This window comes from Capra hircus, chromosome 1 (genome assembly GCF_001704415.2).
Source record: "Capra hircus breed San Clemente chromosome 1, ASM170441v1, whole genome shotgun sequence".
Taxonomy (NCBI): Eukaryota; Metazoa; Chordata; class Mammalia; order Artiodactyla; family Bovidae; genus Capra; species Capra hircus.
Genome location: NC_030808.1, coordinates 79294446 through 79320889, shown reverse-complemented (window position 1 = coordinate 79320889; position 26444 = coordinate 79294446). Strand labels below are relative to the sequence as shown.

Below are 26444 nucleotides of genomic sequence, written 5' to 3'. Positions count from 1 at the left end.
CCTGGGGTCCTGTGTCCATCCTTAGATAAATCAGGGAGGTAGGTCACGTGGTATGAGATGTGGTTGCCCAAGGTCTGACTCCTCCATCGGGGCTGGGACAAAGCAGTTTTTTGTTTTTGTTTTTTTGAATTCTGTGTGCAGGTGCAGTTTGATGTGTTATTATGGCCCCTGGTTTTCCACTGTAACTTGAACTGCTGCTATTCTGGAGTTTCTGAGGTGGGTGTGTGTATCCCCCCACTCCCCGCCCCCGACACCTCTACTCTGAGGAGTAGTTATGAGATAGAATGTGATTGCTGATACCAACGTGCTTTGAAAATCCTAAGCGCCTCACAAATGCCAGATGTTATTACCATATTTAAGAAATATACTACTCTGAGTGACACAGAGAGGTAAATGAACCCATATTTCAAAGGAAATAGCTCATTTTTCCCCAAAAAAAGAGGTGATTGAACTTACACCAACAAGCAGTTGTAAGAACTCAGATTAGTTGGCCACATCTTAGCTGTGTGACCCTGGACAAGTCCCTGCGTCAGCTTTCTCGTTTCTACTGATCTTCTTTCCCTCCGGGTGGGGTCAGAGGCAGGAGCCTGCCCTCTACCCTCTGCCCCCGTGCCCTGGGTGACGGTAGCCTAGTTTCTTCACCTCAGTCCCTTCCTGGGTCAAGGACAGATTTCAACGAGGTGATCCTTACCATCCTCCATCCTTCCAGCTCCTAAGCTGATTCTAACCAACCCCTCTCTCCAGGTCCACCCTCCAACCACTACGCTGGTCCTTAGAAACTTTTCCTCTCAAAACCTTACAACCAAGAGAAAAGCATCAGACACCCTGTTTTAAAAGTTATGCATTTGTGAAAAGCTGTGCTCCAGGCACGCTTTGGTAATAAAAATTCTGTATTCCCTCTGCCCCAGCTTAACTGTTTAGAGACGTTTGCCTTTTACCTGTTATTGATTGTCAATTGGCTGCAGTTACTCTTTGATCTTCTGTTTGAACTTGAATGCCACCCATACTGTCTGCCCCAGCCTCCTCTCTCTCTATTAAACAGTAATGATGTGTAAACAAACTCGGAGGCCCCTGGGGAGCCAAGCAGCCCTGGGGCCAGCCTCCCTCGGGCCTGCGAATTATCATTCCTGAAGCTGTCTGTCCTGTAAGTTCTTCTGCCAAGTGTCTATGGGAGCAGAGGGATCATTTTCCCCCCTTTCAAAGAGCAGGGTGAGCCGAGGCCTTGAGCTGGCGAGTCCTTTAAAGTCATCTTCAAAGGAAACCTGAGCTGCAAGGCCGGCCATGTGGCTGGCAGAGGGGCAATGTGACTTTCTGAGGTTCTCTCAGGAGCCTTGGGGGGTCAGCTCCCGCAGGCTTCCCAGCACGTGCGTGGAGCCTGCTGCAGAGGCACTGCCAAGGGACACCACCATCCAGACAGTGGCCTGAGGGCCCAGGGAAGGCTCTGCCGCACGTCCCCGCCCCCCTACCGCCACCGCCACCCAGGAACGGGACAGGGCGGTGAGGACTTTCTCCTCTGGGCAGGCGGCCATGACCACACTTGTCCTCACCATTCTTAGCTCCTGTCAGTCAAACTTGGTTTCTGAGGGGGATTGAGGTAAAATAAAACCGGTGCCAAAGCAAGCCAGGGTGAATCATGGAATCGTAAACAATCTAGTTAATCTGATTCCCTCAGGGGTGGGTGGGAAAGGGACTCAGAGGGGTAATGGTTGTCACTCAGGAAGAGGCGGCTGACTTCCACCACAAAGAACGCTTGGTGCAAAGAACGCTTCTGCAGGGATGGGGTTTGGCTTGGCCTATAGGGATTCATAAAGCTTCTATAGATGTCTATCCATCACCTAGCAGACAGCAAAAATCCTCCAAAGGCACCAAGGGTGAGGAAGGCAAGAGTCGAAGCTGAGGCTTCCCATACTGTCCCTGGACCCCAGGAGAGAGAAACTGTTTATGAAGCCAGGAGGCAAGATGCGCCTTCTCACTGCACAGAATGAGCAAACTCTCTAAGACCCAGAGGAGGAAAGAACCCACACATTGGTCTCAGAAGGGCTAGAACTGAGGTCATTCATTTTAAGTTCAGCCTAGAGCTCTGAGTGAAAAATAAAGTGAATGAAGACAGTTAAAAAAAACAAACAAACAAACAAACAGAAAAAGGAGGGGAACCAGCCAGAGATAAGAGGCAACAGGTCCATTCAAAATCCCCAACCTGGGCGCCACATGAGCAGAATCTGGCATCTGCGGTCCATCCTTCTGCCAAGAGCTGAAGGCGGGCCCTGCCCAGCAACCAAATGCAAACCCCAGCCTCAGTCTTTCCCTGCCCTCCATGAGTACTGCCCACCCAGGTGAAGAGCTGGGGAACCAGACCCATTCAAGTCCTGACTCCAGCACAAGGAAAAAAATCCAGAACAAACCGATTTGACTTTTCAACATTTTATTCTTGTATTTGTACAGCTATATTTTACAACGCGGTAATGCAGTTTAGACACAGCCAAACCCTGTCTCCGGAGTAGTTATAACACAAGCATGACGCAGAATGTGATGAGACAAACATTCCCAAAGAGAGCTTAGTTAGTGACAACTCCAAGTCCCTGTGTCTGCCTACACTTCCAAAAGGGATGGCGCGGTCGTCCCCTGTTGAAAACTTCCATGAAAAAAGGCACCGTAGGACACGTTGTACAGGTATATACAAACCGATAACTAGAACAAAACTACACGTTTTTTCCTTCCGCAGCTTTTTTTGTTCTTTTTGTTTGTTTAATACACACTTTGTAAATTGTAAACCTTCACTTGCAAAAAAATACAAATACACTGAGGCATTTTAGACAAAATATTTTCTTACTTATACAGATGCAATACTTAAAATAGTCTCTTAAGTGCTCTTTCTCAATAAAGATTCTCAGATCCGTGTCTGCCTGCAGATACAAAATCGAGCCTTTAACGCAGTTTTATATTTTTAATATATCTTTTTTAGGTTTATATATATTTATTTTATATATATATATTTATATATTTACAGCTCTGCCATATATTCCTTCACCTTTGGTTAAAAAAATTAAAGCCCTCTCTTTGATAACATACCGACGTCTCTTCTTTTAAAAGAATGCACATTTACATACAAAAGAAACATCTGATCCCACAAAACATATACATTCCTCATTTTGCAGACTAAGTCAAGTCAGAACTTTTGCGTACTTCCCCCGCTTTGATATATAAAATGATTTTGCTTTTTGCTGACATGGTTCGCCGTACACATAGGAGAAGAAGCAATATTATTTTCTTAAAGTTTTACGGCAGTGGGGGAAGGGGAGCTGCCTTGGCGCCCCGTCCCCCGCCCCTCCCCCCACCCCGCCCCCGCCAGCTAGGATTTGCACTAGTGGATGAAAGAGGCACTACATCACGGGATGAACATTGTAAAGTGTTACAGTATCCTTTGGGTAGATTCCGAAAAGGGGCTCGAATGGAAAGCATCAACACTCCATGCTTCAGCAGGCTTTGGGGAGCTCCGGCGGCAGATCAGTGGCGGACACGCGGTATTGCACCTTGGTGTTGGTGATGGCGCCGTGCTTCTGGCGCAAGTGAAGACGGAGCTGACTTTTGTGACGGAAATGCAGGTTACACTTCTCGCACTGGGGGAGAACCAGAGGCAAACTGTTAAGTCATCCACTCAGGAACCGTGTCATTACTCAAGGACCTTGAGAAGGAGATTCTCCCTTCCAGGGATGGGGCAGTTCTTCCCTTCCCTCCTGTGGGCAGGTGAGAGCCCACAGAAATGCTGGCTTCTGCTAAGGGACAAGTACACTTTGCGCAAATATCTCTTCCCTGCTTTCCAAAGTCTTGGTCACGCTCTCCCCCTGCTCGAGATTCATTTCCCTGCTCTACCTCAACAAATTCAAGTCTAAACCAAAAATGCAGTTCAGCTGCAAACTCTTCTAATTTTTAAAGTTTTCCTGAATCTTTCTAAGGTGAAAATAGTTCCTTTCCTTTGACCTCTGTAAGATTTCCAGCCTTGCCACTTAATGCCAAAAAGCCTTGGCATCCCAAAAATTATCATCCTTCTCAGATGCAGAATGCTTTGACAATGATGACTACTTCTCACTAAACTTTGTAATCTTCCCAGCACCTGTAAATATACCTCTTAGGCAATTATGCAGTACATCTGAATATATTTGAACAAATGGATTAGAACAGTCTGAATTTTGCAAATGAAAATTCTGAAAATCTCAGATATGCTTTTAAAAGGCAGTTATATTCCTTTACCTTAGTGTATGTGTCTTAGAGGGCTTCCCAGGGGGCACTAGTGGTAAAGAATCCACGTGCCAGTACAAGACACTTTGGTTCAATTCCTGGGTCAGGAAGATCCCCTGGAGGTGGGCATGGCAACCCACTCATTTTCTTGTCCGGAAAATCCCAAGGACAGAGAAGCCTAGCAGACTACAGTCCATTGGGTCACAAGCAGTCGGACACAACTGAAGTGACGGGGCACATCTGCACACACAGACCTCAGATCAGCTAACAAGCCATTAGCAAGTGAAGCTGTTTCTCGTTTTGATTCCAAGAATGGGCGATAATAATTTTAGTGGAAAAGTTCTTTAAAAATAAAGTGGGTGACTAAATGTAATGTGGTACCCTGATATAATCCTGAAACAGAAAAATGTTTTAGGCAAAAACTGCTGCTGCTGCTAAGTTGTTTCTGTCGTGTCCGACTCTTTGTGACCCTAGTCCACCAGGCTCCTCTGTCCATGGGATTCTCCAGGCAAGAATAATGGAGTGGGTTGCCATGCCCTCCTCCAGGGGATCTTCCTGACCCAGGGACTGAACTTGCCTTTCCTGCATTGGCAGGATTCTTTACCACTAGCACCACCTGGGGAGCCCAAGTAAAAACTAAGAAAGTAAAAATAAAGTATGGATTCTAGTTAATAATAATATACCCAGTATGGATTCATTAGTTGTGGTTAATGTACCCTAGTTATAAGATTTAATAACAGGGGAAATTGCGTACATATGGTATCTCAGTGCTATCTTTGCAACTTTTCTACAAATCTAAAACTATTCTGTAATAAAACTATAAATACATTCATATAGAGAATATGTCTTAAAGTAAAAATGGAAATAAACTTAGAAATAAAACAGGTGTGCAGTGAGTATAAAGAGCCCCAGTCTTGGGAGACAAGGGCCCCTCATACCTGTGCGACCCACTGCCATGTGCCCTGAGCATGGCATTTCTCTCTGAGCCTTGGCTTTCTTTCCTGCAAGGGACTGAGTCAGTACACTCTGAAGGTCGCTCAACTCTGATATCCTGTGTATCTAAATGTCCAGCAAATAATTATAACAGCAAATACATACTGGACTCTTACTATGTGGCAAGCACTGTTCTGAACACTTCCGGGAATCCATTAATTTAACATAACTGTGTGAAGTGAGCACTATTATCAGGCTCAGATGAGGAAATTAAGGTACTGAGAAGATAATTAATTTGCCCAAGAACAAAATCAGGTGAGAAGATATTCACTCAAGGAGCGATAAACAAGTGAATGAAAATAACCACCTTCTCAGGTTAACATTTTGATATGGGTTAACCATTCCTTTATTCAGCCTTGTGTCCATCACTACCTACAGAGATGTCATAAATTCAGCAAAGCCAGCCTCACCTATAACAGTAGTTTCTACACTTGTAGGACATGGGATTCTTTTCTTCAAATTAAATGGAAACTGGAAAGGGAAACAGGCTGCTGTATCATTCCAGTCCTGCCCTGCAGGGTTTCAGAACCTCAGTGATTGAAACAGCACAGTTGGAAACCTGCTCATCTACCTCATTCTCACCATTTCATAGAGAAAGAAGACTACGGCCCAGTGAGAGGGTCGGGGTTTGCCCACAGCCTTAAAAAGGGTCACTGCCAAAGTCCAAATAAGAATGCAGATATCTCAGCTCCCTGGCCAGTATCTTTCCACTTTACAGCAGAGATCAGCAAGCTGTTTCTGTAAAGAGCCAGACAGTAAATATTTCACACTTGGTGGGCCTGACATGCTCTGACATAACTACTCAGCTCTGCACTGTAGCGTGAACACAGCCAGAGACATACGTCAACAAGTGAGCCTAGCTGTGTGCCAACAAAACCTTCTTTATGGACGTTGAAATTTAAATTTTATATAATTTGCATGTCATAAAATATTATTGATATTTTTAGCCATGTAAAAGTATAAAAACCGTTATTAGCTCATGGGATTTCAAAAATAACCCATAAGCCATAGTTAGTCAAGACTCCACTCTAGAACACTGATTCCAGTGGCCCGATCATGGCCTCTTGCTTCTGGTCATTTGCAGCTGTCTTTTCTCTAGTTTTTTCCCCCTTTTATCACCACCTTTCTCTGGTTCCCCTCCTAGTCTGTGACTGCTTCTTTTCAAACACTTTAGCTCATCTGAAGTAGACATCTAGCCCAGTTTAGGGACAGCTGGAAGCACTCAGTAAGTGTTTGTAGAAGGAATGAATGACTCTGATGTCTATGTAACCATAGTCCAGACCTCTTTCTTAAGGCCTGGATTACCTAGCCCAATACCCTCAACTTCAAAGATGAGCAAGCTAAGACTGATGCTGAAACTGAAGCTCCGATACTTTGGCCGTTTGGTGTGGAGAGCTTACTCACTGCAAAAGACCCTGATGCTGGGAAAGACTGAAAGCAAAAGAAGGGGGCGTCAGAGGATGCTAAGGTTAGATAGCGTCACTGACTCAATGAACATGAATTTGAGCTAACTCTGGGATATAGCGAAGAACACGGAAGCCTGGCATGCTTCAGTCTATGGGGTCACAAAGAGCAGGACATGACTCAGCAACTGCACAACAACAACCACAAACTAAGACTCAGGCCAACCTCAAGCTGGTTGTCTTTGAAAATCAGACTGAGATCTGGTTTTAGGACCATGAGAGTTCAGTGGTCATCCCACTGCATGCCTGAGATTGAAGCGAGCAGTCCTGTGGCCCCAGCCCTCCACCTCCCCGCCCCTCCCAGGCCAGCCAGTGGCCACAAGAGGCTCACGTACATGGTAAGGTTTCTCTCCTGTGTGGATTCGCAGGTGGCTCTTCAGAGTCTGAAGGTGCCGGAATCGGGTGCCACAGATTTCACAGGGATAGGGCTTCTCGCCAGTATGGATGAGTACATGGGCACGGAGGTGGGCCACCTGCATGGAAGAGCGAAGAGCAAACAAACTGAGAGGCTTGGTTGAGGTGGGCTACAGACCCCCTGAAGCCTCTTAGCACACTGGGTTGGGGGTCCTTGGCCCACGCCCCCTGCTCACCTGGACAAATCTGGCTCCGCATGTTTCGCATTTGTAGGGCTTCTCTCCAGAGTGAATTCGGGTGTGGGTTTTCAGGTTGGCCGGTCGGTTGAACTGGGCCCCGCAAATGTTACAACGATAGGGTTTCTCACCTGTTGCAGAGAGAACAGGAAAGCCATAATTAGAGAAAGTTCCCACAGTCCCTGAGCCCTGGATTGCAAAGCAATTGGCCCTTCCTTGTGCCACTTCGGCTTTCCTTCCCTTGGAAAGGGTCAGAGAGAGGTGTCAGGGACCTGCCACCCCTATCTGCTACCCCTCTCTCACACACACATCAGCACACCTCACCCATGACCGGGGTCAAGAAGCAGGTGGTGATATGGAGGACGAGAGACAGTGTCAGGCATGGGTCAGGAAGGAACTGAGGTCCCAGGAACCAGCTTTGTCATCAGGATGATCTAACTTCAGGATGTGGATATGTTACTTGCCTTCTCTGGGCCTCAGTTTCCCTCTCTGGCACCTGAGGGATGAGTTGAGATGACCCAGGAAGGCTCTGCTAGCTCTTCCCTTGGGTAAGGCTGATTCAGTCAACCCATTCCTCAGAGAGGTAACACTCAGGCTGCTCTAGTTTCTGTCTTTGAGAAAAAACATGCTTTTCCTTTCTGCTTGCGGCAACTACAGCTGGATTCTATTTGCAAGAGAGGTGGGGCCTGAGTTGGAGTAGATGCTCAGACAGAGGAAACCAATAGAAGGGCCACGTCTTCCTTCATGGAAAGTTTCTGGGATAATGGGCCCATTTAAAATCCCAGGAGAGAGGCAACTTTGGACAATAATCAGGTTATGAGATGCTACCTGGTGAAGGAATGTGAGCTGATAAGGAACAAGCCCTTGGAGAGACTGGAGAGGCTTTAGTGTTTTTCTGGTTTATAAAAACCAACCTGCCTCTGCCTCTCTCAGCCAAGGTTCATCCCCTGTATATTCTGACCCCAGTGAAGGTGAAGCAACACAGAGCATCTCAAAGGAAAGACAAAGGGAACACAGAATGGCTGGGTCACTAAGCCGAGATGTGACAGGCCAGGCCTAGACTCAGGCCAGGACAATCCCTGCTCCCTACCTCACCCCACCAGGCCCCAAAGCCCCACGCTGCTTTCCCTAGAATCCTTGCCCTGTTCTGCCCCGGGGAACCCTGGCGAGCTTGGGGATGGGTTACAGAGCCATACCCGTGTGGACGGTCTTGTGGCTGGCGAGGTTGCCCTTGTAGCGGAAGGAGGCCTGGCAGCGGTCACACTTGTAGGGTTTGTCACTGTGGGTCTGCAGCGTGTGCCTCTTGAGGGAAGCCTCCTCAGAAAAGCGGCAGTCACACTCATTGCAGAAGAAGGCCCCATTCTCTGTTGGAGGGTGAGGGGAACACCAGGGTCAGCACGTCAAGAAAGGGAGGTGGGGCTCCACGGCCTCTCCTCTGGAGCCACCCCCAGGGCCAAACTGAGCCCCCAGTGCCCCATCTGCCCGTTGTTCATGGGAGCCCAGAGCAAAGGGCCTGTGAGAATTCCCTCTTTCTTAGTGTTTAGGGTCTCAGTCATGGAACCGAGAAAGGAGACAGATTCAAATATTAAGGTAGAAAAGGGAAACTCACACCCAGGGTACCCACATGGCCTGTACCAGCTTACATTCATGCACAGAAGCCCTCAGGTAAGACAGCCTCTGTCTGTGTCTCTATCTGCAAAATCAAGATAATAAACCCCTGTCCTGCGTACCTCACAGAAGCACGTTGTATAACATCAAGCATCACAGGAATGTAAGATACAAATCTCAGAGTCAAAAATACTTTGAGGTCATCGAAGGAGGAATTAACAATGACTGTGGTCACCCTTGTGCCCATCTAGACTTTATGTCTCCCAAGCACTTCTGAGATAGGGAGACAAAAGATGATGGTGGGAGTAGAAACAGAGGCCCAGAGAAAAAGAACTGGAGTGTAGAGCGAACAGCCAGGGAGCCAGGATGGGACAGTCCCTCCCTGCTCTCCCAACTACTGGCCCATGGCCCTGTGCCAAGCCTCTCAGTGTAAGGAACTCATCTTTTTCTTTTGTCTTAACAATTTGGAAATGACATATCATGGTGACTTTACCCCTAAAAGAAGTATTGCTGGGCTACCCTACTGGAGCCAGAGCTGGGGGAAGAGGGGAAAACTGGGGGTGCCAATCACAAACTATCCAAAAATGTCAATTAACAATCTGTTCAGTGAATCAAATTCAGCTAATATTAACTGAGTGCCTACTCCGTGCTAGACTCATTAGGCCCTGTGGAAAACACAAGCATGAATAAGGCAGATGCTTCTCTTTCTAGAATGTACAGTCTAGCAAGGTGAACTAGTATGCATACAATCAGTTTGGGTCCAGAAGGCCTGAGAAGGCTCTGAAAGCTAGTGGTAGCCAGCCCCATTGAGAGCTGTGTGATCCTTCTCTATTCCCCAAGAATAACTCAGATTCTTCATCCCTTGCTTTGGTCAGTTTCATTCCCTACATAAGGTCTCCAAGAGTGGGAATCTTGGCTGGTGAGTTAAATGCCAATGGACTTCCAATGAGGGGCTCCTTCCAATCAGTGAATAGACACACAAACCTCTGGAGCAGAGGCCAGGGCAGGGAAGGGACTCACCGCAGCTGGAATCTGAGTACTCAGACTGGGTCTCTCCCAGCTCCTCGGGGAACGTGGGGCCAGCGGCATGCAGGCACATCTCTGCGTGCTGCGGGGACTGCGAGCCACAGGACGTGCACTTGGGGGGGTGCAGGTATAGCGGCGAGTGGCTCTCGCTGCTGCTTCGGGGGGAGCCAGTCAGGGACCTGTGGGCAGGAGGAAAGGGCCTCAGCAGATGGAGCAGGGCAGAGTCTCCACTTGGCCTCCATGCATCCCTCTTCCCTGTGCTCAGGGCAGCCCAGAGGCCACTTGAGATCAGGAACCACAGAGTTACTCATCCCCAAGCCTCCCTTCAAACAGCGGACATACCAAGATCACTGATAGGGGTCACACGGAGCTCAAACCTCACTCCCAGGCTCAGTTCCCTCCCCTCGGTGCTGCTGTCCATGGCCATCCTCCGTCCAAGACAGCAGGAGGATGCCCCGTGCCATACCGAGACCAAGACCTCAGGAGCTTGGGATTCTTGCTCATCTACCATGGAGGGGAAATTCTCTCTCTCACTATGAAAATATACTGAAGCTTAAGGATCTTCCTTACTTAGGCTAATTCAGTCAATAGGCTTTAGCCCACACCTCCAGTACATTCAGCATGTCAGACAAGAGAACACAACCTCTGCATCCATCAGAAGTGAGTCCAGAACCCTGCTCAGGTAAGCCCTGGTCCCAAGTCCCGACTGCCTCTGAAATCACCTGTTGACGATGTTGTTGAGCCGGCTGGCCTGTGGGATGGTGGAGTCTTCTCCACTGGTGCTGAGCTTAATTGGGGACTGGAGATCAAGGGTATCAGGCTCCATGGGTGGCTGGCAGGCTGGCGGGGCAGCATAGGCTCGAGGGGAAAGGCGGCCCAGCTCTGCCTGCTCAGGCCCCTCCGGTTTGGCATTCTGGTTGAGACTGTTGAGCACGATGAACTTGTACTTCTTCCAGTTGCAGGCTTTGGGGTCAGTGGGGCTCTTGGCCGGCGGGGACCCAGAGGTCTGGAGGATGCAGGCGTTCTTGCTGCTACAGGACTCCGTGGGTGAGTTGGGCTGGCAGTCAGACTTCTGGGGACTTTGTGGGCTAACCAGACCCTTCCTGTTCAGGGGTGCACTGGGGGGCTCGAAATGCAGGGCAATCTCATCTTCCGAGGAGGGCCGCTCTTCCTCCTTGCCGGCCTTGTCACAGGGGAAGTATGGGGCACTCCGGGCTGAGGGTGCAGCAGGCTTGGGGCCCTCGGCCACACTGTAGTGCATGTCACTCCGCGCCTCCTCAGGAGCCGCCTCCTTGGGCGAGTAGATGGTGCTGTGGCACACTCCGGGGGAGATCTCCATGGCTGGCCGACTGTACTCACTGGGCACTGGCCTGGCACTGTCGCAGGGGAGGGCCCGATCCTTGGGGAAGGGGTTGGCTATAGGCATTCGGGCATCCCGGAGCTCCTCATCAGAGAAAAGGAAGCTGCTGACTGGAAGGTGGCCATACACAGGGTATGAGGCTGGCGGTGTGGACAGGCCATTGTACAAGCTGGGGGCAAAGGCTCTGCTCTCACATCCAGGGGCATTCCTCAGTGGCAGGCTGTTCTCCACCACCTCCCGGCCCCGATAGGCCATGATGTCCTGGGGCATCAGCATGCGGCTGTTGAGGAAGTCTTCACGGGGAGGCTTGATGGCAGGAACCATCTCTGCTTCACTGCAGGAGGGAAACAGAGAGAAGACCCCGGCCTCCTAATCAGAACCTTCCAAGTGACACTGGCCTATGAAACCCACACAGGCATGGGGGTCAGCTAGACATAGGCAAAGTGGCCCTGGACTACGGAAACACTTGCAGTTACAAGGCAGTTCTGCTAAAAGTCTAGCAATCTAGCCCAGAGAAGCTAAGTGAATTAGCCACACAATCAGTGCCTGTTCAGGTGTGATTTTGTGTAAGTCCCATATGTTTGTATACATGTGAATCTCTAATTATTCTGCTATTATAAAATGGAAAGCTTTTGGAGCCCTTATCTCATTTCATCACTACAGAATCCTGCAAGGAAGGTTGAGAAGGCATTATTGTTTCCGTTTTACACATGTGAAACCTGAGCTTCAGGAATGAAGTTTAGCATGAGTATAGATGAGTATAGCATGAGTATAGCATGCTGGTGTCACATGTTTGGAGGGGGGTCATTGTCAAACTGGTGCTTGTGAAGAAGGAACTCACCCTGTGAGATGCCTAGAGTCACAGGGAAGTTTCCTTTTGGAGAAGAGGCAGCAGGTGCCAGGGTGGGAAGCCCTGGCTCTGCAGCAACAGAACCTGGTTTCTAGTCCCCGTGGTGCCACTCAGCAGCTCTGTGACCTGGAGCTAGGTACTGAAGGCTCCAGCACAAGGCTGGACCCAGGGAAAGCACTTATAAATGATCTTGCCACCATGATCACCCACAGGAGACAAAGAGCTCAAGCTGCCTGTACTTGAAGGGACATTACGTGGGCGAAAAGTGGGCCAGCTCTGTCTGATTGCAGTTAACAGAGGTAGAACCAAGGAATGAAGGTTAAAGGAGCCAGATTTCAACTTTCAAACTGTCCAAGGTAGAACTGTGTGGTTCTGGGAACAATGAGTTCCTTGCTCCTGGAGATGTTCAAACAGAGGCTGGAAACCTTTCTGTTGGAGAAGGGCTACGATCACCCTAGAGAAGCTGAATCAAATGATTCTACAGAAGTCAAGGCCTAAGTGTCTGTTACACTTAGCAAAGCTCTTCACTTTTTTGGCTCTCAGGTTTCTCATCTTTCAGTGACTGTCCTATCTCACCAGATCCCAGGTAGGGGGTTAGACCCAGTGAACCCAATGTAATTCAGTAAACATTCTCTAGTTTAGGAGCAGAGTGACATAAGAGATGAGTATAGCAGCCAACAATCCAGTGGGGGAACTAAGTATGTAAATAGTTACAATGGAAGCCTAAAGGAGAACAAAAACACGCATGCAAATAATGAAAGAGAAGCAAAGTCTAACAGGAATACAAAGGGCTCTGGGAAACAACTGAAAAGCTGCGGAAAGAGCAAAGTGATTATTGCACAATGAAGAAGCTAGCATCCGGGCATGGTCAACAGGATGGGTAGGAGGAAAGGGTCAATCAAGTGAATGGAAGGAAGCAAGAAGTGGGGATGCACATGGCATATCTGAATAGCAGGAGTGTGCAAAAGCAATGGAAAGTAGGCTGTGGCGTATCACAGAGGATTATTTTTTCTATATTCATGCACTATCAAGGGCCACTGATCTTTTGTGATCCCCTCCATCTCCAAGGCCTCCATCCGGGTGGCAGCTCACCTGGCCTTGATGAACTTCCGGCAAGTGTCCACAACATGCTCCATCTGAAGGTACATAGCTGTGGCCATCACAGCCATGATGTTGCCCTCCCGCAGATTGAGCCGAGATGTGTACATGAAGTCCAGGAGGATGCAGAACCCCTCCGGGTTGATCTCAGGATCCAGATTGATCACACTGAGGTTGCATTTCAACTGGTCTGTGAAGATGCTGTAGAACAGGCCACTGTAAAACAAAGGAATGTCTCACTATAGTAGACATCAATTACAGAAACTGTCATCAATTATGGTTAGCAGGGGGCGCTAAGCCCCTTTTCCCTGGACCTAGCTCTGGACTTTCCATGCAAGTTAACAATAGCTGCCATTCATGGAGAGTTTACTCAATGCCAGAGAGTCATTAAGCACTTTACGTCTACTCTCCTGTGTTTCTCACAACCTTATAAGATAGATTCTATCCTTCTCTCCGTTTTCAAATGGAGGAACTAAGATCAAAGAGGTCAAGTAATTTTCTCAAAGTCACAGAACCTGTATTCCTTTTGGCCTTCATTGCACAGATTACCAGAGTTAAATTTAGCACTCATTTGCAGTAACTATTTTTAGTTTACTTCTTTGGGATAAGCATTTCCTTTCTTGCTCCACCACATTATCCTTATTCTAAAAATCTTATTGCATTTTTTAGAAGCAAGTTGGGTATTGATGACAAACAAATAAAATGATACCTATATCTATAGTTTACTGATTTTCTAAAAGTCCATAGATTATTTTCTAAAAGTCCATCACAAGGTCAATACTCCCAGGAGAGCCAAGTCAGTGTCAAGCTATACCTCCTGGTACCATGATGTCAGGTTCAGGAAAGAGCATGCAGGGAGAGGCCAGAATTCTCGACTGTCATCTGGATTCTACTCTTCCTGAGCATGTTGCCAGAAATGAGCTAGACTTACTAGACTTTAGTAAGTAGCCATGAAACCTTGGGTAAGGGACTTCACTTCTCTGTGCCTTGGTTTCCTTATCTGCAAAGCAGGAATGACAATGTCTCCCTTACACACTTGTGGCAAGCATGAAAATGTAAAGGGAACAAACTGATGCCTGAACACAGTAAGCATTTGGTTCGTGTCATCTATTATTTTAACTCTCTATAAACTTTTCCACTATTTTTTTTAAAGGTGCTTGTTGTAGATGTTCTGTATGTCCTCTACTTGCAATCAAGATTCCTGACTCTCATCAGCTCACCTATAAACATCTTCATCTTATCATCTATAAAACAGAGCTAATCATGCCATCCATAATATAGGCCACTTTGAAAATCCAGGGAGGTTATGGAATGTAAAACTGCTCTGAACATTTGAAACACTTGACAAATATAAAGAATTAGCCAGCTCACTTTCATCAACTTAGATATTCTCTGAAACACCCACGGAAATATAATCATAGTATAAATAAATACAATCACAGAAAAAAAGAGCAAAAGATCTCAAGGTAACTTGCTAGAAATATTTAAAAACTCACTTTCACTTTTCATTTTTTTCCCATTGGTTAATTAAAGTCATTCCGTTTGCCCTAAACACATCTCTTCTGGAGACAGCATCTGATTTCTTCTCTCTCTATTCCCACAGAATGGAAACGCTTTCTTTTCTAAAAGTGTATTCATTCATTTGCTGCCTGGGAACCCACTCTGCCAGGCCATGTGCTGGGGACCTAGAGACAAATGAGATGTGGCCCCAAACACTGCAAGAGGCCCCCACCCTCCACCCTGGCAGCCAGCACCTTTGCTCCCCTTATATCCATCATCTGCCTTCTACTTCCAGACCCCTTACCTGCAGGCCATGAGGACCGTCTTATGGGCTCTAAACTGCTCCCGGCTCACCACTATGACAACATCAGTCAAGATGTCACGGCTCCGGAGGCGATTAAGGTTGAGAAGAACGTCACTGGCATGGCGGGTGAACTGGATACAGCTGTCAGCAGGCGAGGCCATTTTTCTTCACCTGAAAGAAAAGGTCAAAATCCTGTTAGTCCTCCAGAACCTGTTTCCTTCTTACCAGGAGTGTGAGAGCACGTGATTCAGCCTGCTCCCTTGTGTTTGCTTTTGAACAACTCATGGCCCACCTCTGGGCATTTCTCTTCATGTCTATACTAGGAGATAATCATCTTTACCTGACTTGTTAATAGAAAACCCTATAGGGGAAAGAGGAAGGGAATGAGTATTTGTTGAACGTTTTTTCCACATACCAAACACACCGCCAACACTGAGAGGCAGTGAGTGAATGACAGGGGAGAGAAAGCATGCTTTGAAGGTTAGCACGTGGGCCATACCTTTCACAGGCTGTATAACTTGAAACAGGTTGTTTTACGATGTCTGGGCTTCAGTTTCCCCAAATGGGGAGTACTAATTCCTCTGCAGTGGTAAAACTTAGAGATATGTGCCTGGTCCACACCAGATTCTCAAAAATCATAGCTATTCTCATCAGTATCTCATCTCATCATCCTAGCCACCATCTGTCTCTCCCCTGCTAAACTTCAGAATTGTCAGAATGCAACTGTCAGAACTGCTGGTGCATAGTAGGCAGCAAAATTACTGTGAACCAAGCAACAAGTAAGGTCACATGACAGTGTTAAAGACAGTCAAATGCAGGGGCAAAGGGGGGCGGGTGGTGGGTGTGATGGAGAGGCAATCAGCTGTCCTTTCTCTCATCTAAAGAAAAGTGGCACCGTTCACAGACACATGCACTGGCAAATTCAAAAGAAACAGTTTGTCCACAAAACTGTAAATCGTATAATTCAATTTACTTACCCAGTGCCTTGATTCACAGTCTAAAATTTTGCTTAAAACCTGCAGGGAAGAGAAAAACCAAGCAGAAATTGATTTAATGAATGTAAGATTGTCCACTATAGTCTTATTTTAGGACACACATATTTAGTTTTACTCTGATAGTTGCAGCCTGCCAGCTGGTGCGGTTTTACCACAAGTGAGCAAACACTTTATCCAGCTCGGCTCTTACAGAAACAACAGGCAACCGAAGCTACGCGACAATAATGTTTTTACCTTGAGTACTCAGAATACAATTTCATACATTAATTACATATGTATATACAAATTTAATTCCTTTTTCAAAGTAAAAAAATGTATGCCATCCAAAGGTAATTGAGTTTATGGGAAAGAAAAAAAATAAGAAAAGTGATTCTTTCAATATTAATGAAATGATCCTTAGGGGCCTAAAAACTCCGGATGCTTTTCAAAACCTGCTAAAATACTATCTTTCAAACTTAGAATGATTCCACAAGACCAACAAGGTCAATATCTTTATCCTTTGTTCACAGAGGACAAAATTGAGTTCAAGTGGCTTACCCAGGACAAACAGCCAGGCAGTATTTCCTGACTGTCTGAAGCACTTAAGACTAAATAAGGAATCTGCAGAATCCAACCTGAGATGGTTTATCTACTCTTTTGTTCTTTTTCAGTTTCCAATCCCATCTCTCCTGGGTCTAAGAGCAGATATAGTGCCACAAACGGAATTCCAAGTTTGTGCCTCCCCCTGCTGGTGAGAGATTTAACTGTGTGGTTTAGCTGAGAACTGGCCAGGGAGCACTCAAGAAATACGGACCCTCTCCAAATTGGTTTCTCTAAAACAAAATCATTTAAAGTCTCCGTGAAAGGCTCACTTATGATCACATGGGCTGCAGAAACAAAACAATATCTGAACCCTCACCCAACTCGTCTTTTTTAAAATGTAGCTTTTCAGAGCTATTTTCTGGGTAAAGGGGCCAGAGGCCAAGGAGGTCATACTGGGCCACATAAATGGTGATTGACCCAGCCCTAGGTCTTCTGGCTCAAATTCTTGTCCCCTTTCCAAATCAGCCTACGTGCTGTAGAACATGCAAGACAGCACCCTGATGTGGGTGAATCTCATTTCTGAGTTCCTTCCCCCACACAGACACTTTGCCCCCATTCCAGGCTGCTGAGTCTTACCAAATGAGCACTCTAAAATGAGAGGTTTCCTTGAGTCTGTAACCAAACACTCTGACATTTCTCTGTGGTCCCAAGTGCCAGTCACTCAATCTCATAGGCTTCAAGGTTAATGTGTGCATGTGAGTAAGTGGAGGCGGGGAAGGAAACGGGGGAAGAGAGAGGATAGAAAAAGACAAAAGAACCTATTTCCTCCTCTCCCCATCCGAACTTGGATTGGCAAAGAGAGATACATGGAATGGGTCCTAACCAAGTTCAATGATTGTCTCCTTGGAAAAGGAATACTGCAGACACATGTGAGGTTTATTTATAAACCTTCTCCTCTTCCCCTATGGAAGAGATCCCTCAACAACACTGGAATACTTAAGGCTCTCCTTTAACCAGCTTCAACCACCCTCTCGCTTGTGGATTTCCAGTCACACAGACTCTAGGAACCACAGGAAGTGGAGATTTGCCATTTCACCTTGACAAGTGGCAATGACTCACTCCTGATGTGGAATGAAACAAACAAACTAAACAAGCCCCCTGGGTCCACTATCAATCAGGTTGTTGGCTGGGCACTTTCCACTGTAAACCTCTCGCCTGGCTTGACCAAATAATGCACATACACTAAAGCCCCTCCCCTTAAGTGCACTCCTTTCCAAGCTAGCTTTATCTTAGGAACCCCCCAAACCAGTGAGTATGTCAGTCATGGTGGGTGTGGGCAATGATGCCACCCTCTAGATGCTGCAGGTGTGGGAGCACCACTAGCATTTGGTTTGCGTTTCACAGACCACTCGGCTGTTTCTCATCCATTTTTGTGTCTGATCCTTATAATAGCCACCATTTACTGGGAGGAGAGTGAGGCTGCATGAGATAAGTCTTTCCCAGGATCTCAGAACTAATTCCAAGCAAAGGCTGCTAGAAACCCTGCCTACTAGCTTCAGCCATCCCACCAATGCAGCACAAGACTCCTTCCACAGAAGCAACCAAGAGAGCAGAGGTGTCAAGAAGAAACTGACATCTGCAAGAGTCCAGATCTTTCCTGACACCATCCCAGCCCCAGCCGCAGTAACCACCAAGTGAAAGTTAGACTGGTCTTTTCCACCCCCATACACTTTCTCTCCTTTGGCGCTTTCCCTGTGTAAACGAGGCACCTTGAGAAGGCAGATCCTTCAAAGGGCTTGATGAAAAACGAGGGAATTCCCCTTTAAAAAAAAAAAAAAAGGCAAAGGTAAAGAAGACAACAGAAAGGCAAAGAGAGACAAGAGAAGGGAAGGGCTAAGCCAGCCAATATGAAAAGATCCCATCCTTTTCCTCCCACCTCCAGAGGTGGCCCTCTTCTCTTGCTCACACACAAGGGCACAAACTCTAGCCCTGCAGCCGGGCAAGCCGGCGCAGATCCGCAGACTGGCCCACCCCCATCACACCGTACCTGTCTGCTAGGGACCGCCCACCCCCAGGCGTGTTGCTTGCACAGCAGCGCGTCCACCTCGAAGACCCCCGCAGGCGCGGCGGAGCCCCGGCGATAGCCGTGAATTTGGTTACATTCAAGTAAAACTTTTAGTGCACCTCAGTAGCTAACATTATGTGTGCCTTTTTTTTTTTTTTTTTTTTTTCCTGTTACGCTGTCAAGGCAGGGGGCAGTGAGGGGAATGGCACAGCCCTCTCATTCCCGGAACACAGTCGATCTCAACTCAGCGGATTTCACAGAACACTCTCTGCCTATCGCCGACTCCAACGAGAAGTAACTTTCCAGGAAGCTGCCGGCCCCGACGGCAGCCAGGATCGCTGCCTGCGCCGCTCGGGCCGCCGGGGATTCACCCGGCGAGGGGGGGCCGCCCGGGGAGGCTCGCGGGGAATACGGCGCACTTTCCCCTAAATCCCTCGTCCGCGCCAGGTCCAGGAGTCTATTAGAGTTCACCTAGTCCAACCCTTCCCCCACAACAATTTTTTAAACAGGGAAAGTCAGCAAGTTTGTAGCACAGCCGAGTCTGAAAGCCAGGATTTCGCGTTCTATCCCAGGCTTGACTTCAAGTTGCCCCATTACGGCGTTTGTTTGCCTGGCGTGTCTTTTTCTCTCTTTCTCTTTGCTTGCCCCTCCGCCCCCGTCCCCTCGTTTGAAAGGGATTGGCCGGTCGAGGGCCCCCAAGTCAAAAAGATGGAGTCCCTACAGCTGGAGTCCCATCCAGCGCGCCCCAGCCGAGCTGAAGGAAAACTAAACCGAAAGCCCCTTCCGCCTACGTTGGCAAGAAGGAGAACCCAGCTCAGCTCAATTTCCGCCCAGAATAGAAGCTGCCAGGCCGAACCTGGCTAGATTTCGAAATTTCCGAATCCGATTTCTCTGAAACCATAGATTAAAAAGGTCGGGATTGGCACAAGCCTTGGGCTCAAACTCTAGCGCGTTCATGGGCGCACTCCAAGGTTGCCTTGCCCTCCCCGGGCCTTCCTCGGAGTTAGAACCCCCGGGCGCCATCTCCTAATCGGTCTCCGAGAGGCACCTGCGGGACCCGGTGGTAGGGAGTAGGGGACGCGAAAGATGCAGCCTCTTAGGCCGCAGCGCAGTCCTAAAACTGGCGGGTAGCGTCACACTGCGCCGCGCAGCACCTCAGCAGCGGGGGCGGGGTCAGTAAAGACGGGGCCTCTTTGGCCTCATAAAATCCCACTTTCTCATCCCTTCGCCGGGTAGAATAAAGGTGAAAGCGAAGGCTGCAATTTAATACGGGATGGGGTGAGAATCTAGGAAGGGAAGCTAAAATTAAATGCATTTATTGGAAATTAGGAGTCCCCGTGGTTCCGGGAGCTCAAACCTAATCCTGTTTTACCGCTGCCTGACACTAGAGAGAGCCCTCCATCAAGGCTTAAAACCGACTCCTCCTTGTCGCCCCGCCCCTCCTTCCTATTGACCTAGTTTAGATTGAGTCTCCGGATTTGGAGAAAGCCTTTCCCCCTCCCCCCTTCTCTATCCCGGTCGGGTTTTGGATTGTTGGTAATCTAATAACTCCAATAACTTGTTGAGAAATCCAGAGGAGAATCAGGAAGTGCAAAGCACTCTTTAGAGGCAGGGACGAGGCATTTTAATAAGGCCGGAGCCGCCGCAGTGGAGCCCGCATCAGGGCTCTGGCCGCAGCGCTCCCTTTCTCCGCAGCGTCTCAGCTAAGGAGCCGCCCGGGTCTAGTCTCCGGGGTCTGGCGGTTGGGACCGGGGTGGGGGTAGGGTCAAACCGCCGAGTTGTTTTTGTTCTGGGGGAGAAACACCCCCTCACGCTTTTGTCTGGGGGGCGGGAGGGTTTGGACACCGTAGATGAAAGTGAATTTGATAACGTGGTGGCTACTGCAGTCGCTTTGGGTGACCGAGGAGGTGTTCAGGGACATGATGTCCTGACTTTCATTTCTATCACACTTCCTGCCAACAGCGCTCTTGCAAGCCTGCAAGCTTCTAGGAAATGCAATAAAATAGAGGGATGTGTTTTATCATCAAGATCTGAAGAGGAGCTGCAGAAGGGACACTCCCCGGGCGCCCAGCTCGAGACTGCCTTCCAGAAAGGGCCGGCAGTCAATGCCAACAGACCACGAGCAAAGATATTTTGGCCATCCTGGCTGGAGCGGGCTCGGCCTTTGCAAAAAGGCTGGCGGGGGAGGGCAGAAGCATGATCTCCCCAAGCAAACAATGCCTTTAAAAATCCGATCTGGACAGAAGTCAGCCAAGGTCTTTATTCACGTTAATGAAGATGGAAGGCACTAACTGTCCTTGGAAAACGATGAGTCAAACTTGACCGCTCTTCAAACACGTCCCCAGATTCGTTTCCAACCCGAACAGAGGCGCGTTTCTGCAACGCGGCCTGCAACAGCTCCCGCAGTGGGAGAGGCAGAACTTGATTCCTGCTGACCAGGGCGGTGGAATCAACGGCTTGTCCCGCGGGTGTGCGTGCCAGTGGTCGCTAGGGGCCGCCAGCACGCGGACGCGCGTTTGCCATCTTAAAGTTTTTAACTCCAAGCGAGAAAACTTTACTGAGAAGCTGTTGTGGATTACACTCTGCCTGTCCATAGGACCCACGCACACAACTGATTTCTCACCAATCCACTAAACAAAGTTTGTAAGTGGGGGGTGCGGTGGTCAGAGGTATTTTAGGATCCAAATGTGAGCCTCCGACACAGTGAGGTGCAATCTCCGCAAGTTTAGGGACGGGGCTTTAATCACGCCCTAACACACGCACAACCCCCTCCCCAAGTTCTGATGCTCCCACTCCTCAGCGCATCAGTGGGCTTTTCAAAGTCTGTTACTGAAAATCTTGGGCCATACTTTGTAAACAAGTTGCTCGGAGAAATATGGACAAGGAACCCTTTCTCATTATGGTTACCTAAGAGGTTAAAATTATGTCTCCCTCTGACTTCTGCTCCTTTTTCTCAGCTACCTAGAAGGGGCGGAGACAAACTCGCCTTTGACTTTAAGTCACTGACCTGGAATTCAGAAGCTTAATCTGGTTCCGGTTAGGTCACTAACTCCCCATTAACCCTCACATCAAGGCTGTTTCCTCACTGTAAAGAGCTGTATGTCCTAGAGCCCTTGTGGTATCCCTCCACTGTAGAGTTTGCCCCGGGAAAGGCCACAGCGACTGGGAGGTAGTGTTTTCAAAAGGGGGTGCTTTTTGGTTCTCTAAGCAGATGCAGATATCTGCCCGTGGCTGAGCTACGTGGATGAGGTAAGCATCCGCAGGCCTTCTAATTTTCCTCCGCCTTACCAAAACTTTGGAGGTCGGGTGTCATCCTCAATGGAGGGTGCCCTCCATCAGTCCTAGCACCTCGTTGAGATACTTGAGGACCCGAAGGTGACTCGGTCTGTCGAATGCCCAAAGCGGGGAACTCCGCCAAGACCTACCACTAGGTGGCGGACTCAGTCCGTCCGAAAACCGCCGCGCGACCACAGCCTTCTACCCTCGACTGCCCTCCACCTTTTTGCTGTTGTGGTGTATTAGGGGGAGGGGATTGCCACCATAGGGCAAAGCAGGAAAACATTTTAATTTACAGAAGGTAATTCGTTTTCCCCCATGATCACACCTCTACCAACCACAACGCAATATCTGAAGCTGCGTTCGTGTATTATACGTAGATTTTTCCAGCCCTAAATGTACTGGGAACAGAAAGAAAGAATGCACTTGTCTTCAAAAAGCAGGATGGCACTCGGCAGTATTGGCAGAGGTTCCTGCCAAACCCTGTCGACCACCAAAAAAGTCGGATACAAATTGATTCCCACGGAGAAAAGGGACCCTGGAGGCCAAGGGCAGAAGAAGGGTCCCACCCAGTCTTACAGCGCTTGGCTAAATCGGGGATGGGGGAGTGGGGACAAGTTGGGTCCTTGGTGGGGCTGTGGTCTCGGAGTGGGAGGCGGGCAGGGTAGGGAGGAGCCGTTCTGGCTTCCAGCGGGACGAGGAGAAACCGGCCAGCTTTCCCACAACCCAGCACTCTCGCTCCTATCACTGCGGCAGCTTTCCCACTTGTTGCGCAGGGCAGGAAACTGGCACGCGCCACACTACTTTAACTCCCAGAGGTCTCCAAACCGGCTACAGATCAGCTTGCCATTGCCCCTGGCAATCCACAACCCTCCCTCTCCAACCAACCCCCCACAGACACCATCTCCACCGCCAGCAAAAACTACAGGACTTCCAGTCAGTATGTTTTGTTTTGTTTTTACACCAAAACATTCCTTCTTATCTCAATATCAGACAGGTAGCAGAATTCGGGTGCCCAGAGAAGTCAAGCCCAAGGGGCGGGAGAGGGGCGCTATTTCCGCCTGTAAAACTCGCCTACGTAAAGCCAACCAGGCAACCCTCCCCCCATCACACACACACACACACACACACACACACACACACACACACACTCGATCTACTTCGCCTATTTTGACACCATCCTAGCTCGAAAACCGTTTTTCTCCCTCCTTTTGAGAAATCAACTTTTTTAAAAGCTAGCTTTCTCTCTCCTTCCTAAAGAAAAAAAAGTCCTCATAAGGTCATTTCACAATATTTTTCAAATATTTGACTTTTGCAAATAGATAGTTTCATCCACCGAGGGGTGGCGCTGCCGCGCCACCTCCTCTGAATCTTAATTTTTCACAACAAAGTGGGTTGTGAGTGTGGCTACCCAGCAAAGGAGAGAGGGAAGGAAGAATTTTGACATCTAGTCATGGCTACCATTTACTCAACCAATAACTGGAACTCTTTAAGGCTCAGCTAACGACAGAGTTTAGAGTCCCATTCCTGTCCCAAACCCAGAATAAAAATGGGACATTTGTTTTTCATGAAAGCAAGGGGGTAGAACTCTTAGAAACTGAGCATTGCGGTAATGACCAGTTGGAGAATTCCCACTTCTATCTGCTTTCTCCTTCAGGTTGCCCGGTTTTTACAGATAGCCTTATCGTCACTATCAACAGACCCTTAAAATCAGTCAATGTTTGGGCCTGCAGTATTGGAAAGTCTTCCAAGTAGGATATTGGAAACTTCTATTTATAAATGGAGAGGGGGGTACTATTTCCCATCCGCAGGCTTCTATTTTGGCCTGAAAACTCAACTATAGTCATTTTAGGCAGGGAATGCCCATCTCCTGGTACTCCCTTTCCATTTCCTCCTCCCCCAGAGACACATTATCTTTTCTCCTTTAAAAAAAAAAAGGGCATATATTTTAAAGCGAGAATGTGATTTCACCTCGTTCCTTTGAGCTCATGTTTGCTACCTCCAGGAATAGCGTGTGGACTAGGGCCAGATGAACTTCAACTTGGGCTGCAGATTTACGAGGTTCTGCCAAAGGCTCTTGGTAGTAAATAGCGAGCAAAATAGATACCTGTCTCCTGACGGATCTTGCCGGCCCCCCTCTTAATTTTTTTCTTAAGTTATTTATCAAAACCACACACACCTTGCAAAGAAAAAGGGAAACTGGCAGTCTCTGTAGAGGAAGCCAGTGGCATCGCTCTGAGCCACAAACTGTATTTCTAAACAGCCCTTTCCCTGGTTCCTTCTCTCCTGCCCCATTTTTTTTTTTCCTTTTTGACAGTAAAAAAAAAAAATGCATCTACTGACACTCACTTTACTTTAAAGGGGGGGGGGCATTACAAGATTCTCCTCCTGGAAACTATAAACTGATTGAACAAAAAAAATCCGAAAGGATTAAATCAGTTTCCTGGAGAGGATGGCGAGCTCACAGAAGAGGTCAGGGACCCAGTAACAGTTCTTGACTTTGAGCGCCCAGTTTGGGGCCATTCCTTCGGCTCAGCTGTCAGGACCCGCACCACCAAGACAAACATTTAGAGAAGGGGCACAACATAAACAGGATCCTTTTCAAGCTTTTTTTTTTTTTTTTTTTTTTTAATTTGTAGGATTGTGTACTTGTTTTCCATGGGATAGCTTTTAAAACTCAATTATTGCAACACGAGTTCCATATTTGGCCAGAGTTCCAATAACACGGCATCATAACGGCAACGCAATCTACAGTTCTCAAGACATTTACCACGGTCACTACATCCGGCAGCGGAGTGGCCCCCTCGCTCCCGCGGCTCCCCAGCGCAGCCGATTTCCGAGGCTTCCACTCCCTACCGGCTCCCGCCCCCGGCCGCCGCCGCCGCCGCCTTCCCCCATTCCTACTCCCTCGAGGAGAGCTACAGGTTGCAAATCCAACCAACCTCGCAATCCATTTCTGCAAAATCACTCACAAAGATCTCCCGTTCGCGCCCGCGCCCCCTCCTCCGGCGCCAGGTCCCCCAGCCAGGGCCACAAAGTGCCCTTCTCTCCTCCCGGGTCTTGCACGTAGGAACGCGGGCTGGGGCTGTTTGTTTTTTCCCTCGCCCTGTGCAAAGACCTCGGGAATCTGAAGCCTGACGCCGCTACTCTCCGACCCGCAGTTTTTGTTTTGTTTGTTTTCACAAAGCTTGCACCATGGGAAAAATAAAAATTTAGGAAAGCAGGGAAACAGCCATTGGGAGCTAACACCGAGTCACGCAGCGCCCAAAATACAAACACCACGACCGCCAGAAATCCCGCCACCTTCCCGCTCGGCTGGGCCGTTCTGCGAAGGTTCCCGGAGTCCCCGCACTCTGAACAGCACCGCAGGTGCAAACGCGCACCCCTTTCCCACCCCCACCCCCAAATCCCCATCCCGCCACAAGCCTCTCTCCCCAGGACCGGGAGAGGGAGCGCGCGGGGGTTCCCGACTCCCTAGACTGCAACCAAGAAAGAATGATTCCAAACTATTCAACATCCCCGCCCCCAGGCAAGCTAAACCTCCCCCAAAACGCAGGGGAAGGGGACACCAAAACGCTCGGATCTCGTTAGGAAGATCGCGGCTCAGAAAGGAACACTTCATCTGGGTTTATGAAGGGGAAAAAAAATAAATATCCACGAGGAGTTCGCTTGCATTTCTCCTCCAAAATCTCGGCTCGGAGGTGGGGAATCTAGAGGACCGAGGCCGGTGGAAGGGAGCCAGCGGGGCGAGCGAAAGGGCAGTCTCCCTCCTCGCCTCCCGGAGTGACCAAGAAGGACGGGAGAGGGGAAGGAAGGAGAGGCGAGGGAAAGGAGAGGGAAGGAAGGAAGGCGAGGCTGGAGCGAGGGAGCAAGGAAGGCAGTTTGCAAGCGAGAAAAGAGGGGAAAAAAAAAAAACACAGCCGCACGAATCCAGCGAGATCACAAGCCGTACGCAAGCAGCAGCAGAAAGAGCGAGAGCGCGAGCGCGCGTCCTCTCCGCCGTCTGGGGCCAGACAGCCCCCAGACTTGGCCGAATCACCCCCCAAGCACTGTCTCGTCCTTTCTGCTCCGGCCGCCCCCTAATTCCCCTCCTTCCTCTCCTCCACCTCCTCTTCAAAAACCAAAACAACACAAGGGAGGGTGGCAAAAGCCTCCCCAAACCGGCCAATTCACTCAAAGACAACAAGAATAAAATAATAAAAATATAAAAATCTACATCCTAGAGTGGGAGAGACGTGGGACTAATCTTCGGCATTTATTTTAACACCTGACAGCTACAATAAATAAATATATACATTTACATCAATAGATACACATAGGAAACTTGGAGCCAAAGCATTTGGCAAGAGCAGAAAAAAAGAATTAAAAGGTAAAATAATGATCATGAGCAGCGGCGGCGGCAGCGGCACCAGCGGCAACAGCGGCGGCGGCAGCAGCAGCGGCGGCAGCAACAGCAATAATCACCTGGTGTCCGGCCTTTCCTAGAAACTTCTTGCATCACCACTTCTAAGAACCCCAGTTCTAAGAATCAACAGAGCTCAATTCTCGGAATTTGAGC

At 48.5% G+C, this 26444-nt stretch overlaps 1 protein-coding gene across 3 annotated transcripts; it reads right to left on the bottom strand.

Annotated features, from left to right (window-relative positions):
• BCL6 (B-cell CLL/lymphoma 6) lies at window positions 2406-26415 on the bottom strand. Of its 3 annotated transcripts, none has more exons than XM_005675136.3 (10): window positions 26351-26415; window positions 16006-16044; window positions 15029-15199; window positions 13219-13440; window positions 10639-11610; window positions 9911-10095; window positions 8479-8646; window positions 7283-7413; window positions 7028-7165; window positions 2406-3617 (listed from the first exon to the last, which is right to left on the bottom strand). In XM_005675136.3, the coding sequence occupies exons 3-10, from the start codon at window positions 15187-15189 to the stop codon at window positions 3474-3476; spliced, it is 2121 nt and encodes a 706-aa protein (XP_005675193.2). In that variant the 5' UTR covers window positions 15190-15199; window positions 16006-16044; window positions 26351-26415; the 3' UTR covers window positions 2406-3473. The 3 variants fall into 3 exon arrangements, with proteins under 3 accessions (XP_005675193.2, XP_017902254.1, XP_005675194.2); XM_018046765.1 differs by lacking the exon at window positions 26351-26415 and adding an exon at window positions 18593-23955; XM_005675137.3 differs by lacking the exon at window positions 26351-26415 and adding an exon at window positions 17182-18583.

Coding starts and splice junctions, on each gene's coding strand:
- BCL6 (XM_005675136.3), bottom strand. CDS start 15,189: ATGGCCTCGCCTGCTGACAGCTGTATCCAGTTCACCCGCCATGCCAGT. Junction 7,414..8,478: donor CCACAAGACCGTCCACACGG/GTATGGCTCTGT, acceptor TCTCTGCAACAG/GTGAGAAACCCTATCGTTGT. Junction 3,618..7,027: donor CAGGAGAGAAACCTTACCAT/GTACGTGAGCCT, acceptor GTTCTCCCCCAG/TGCGAGAAGTGTAACCTGCA.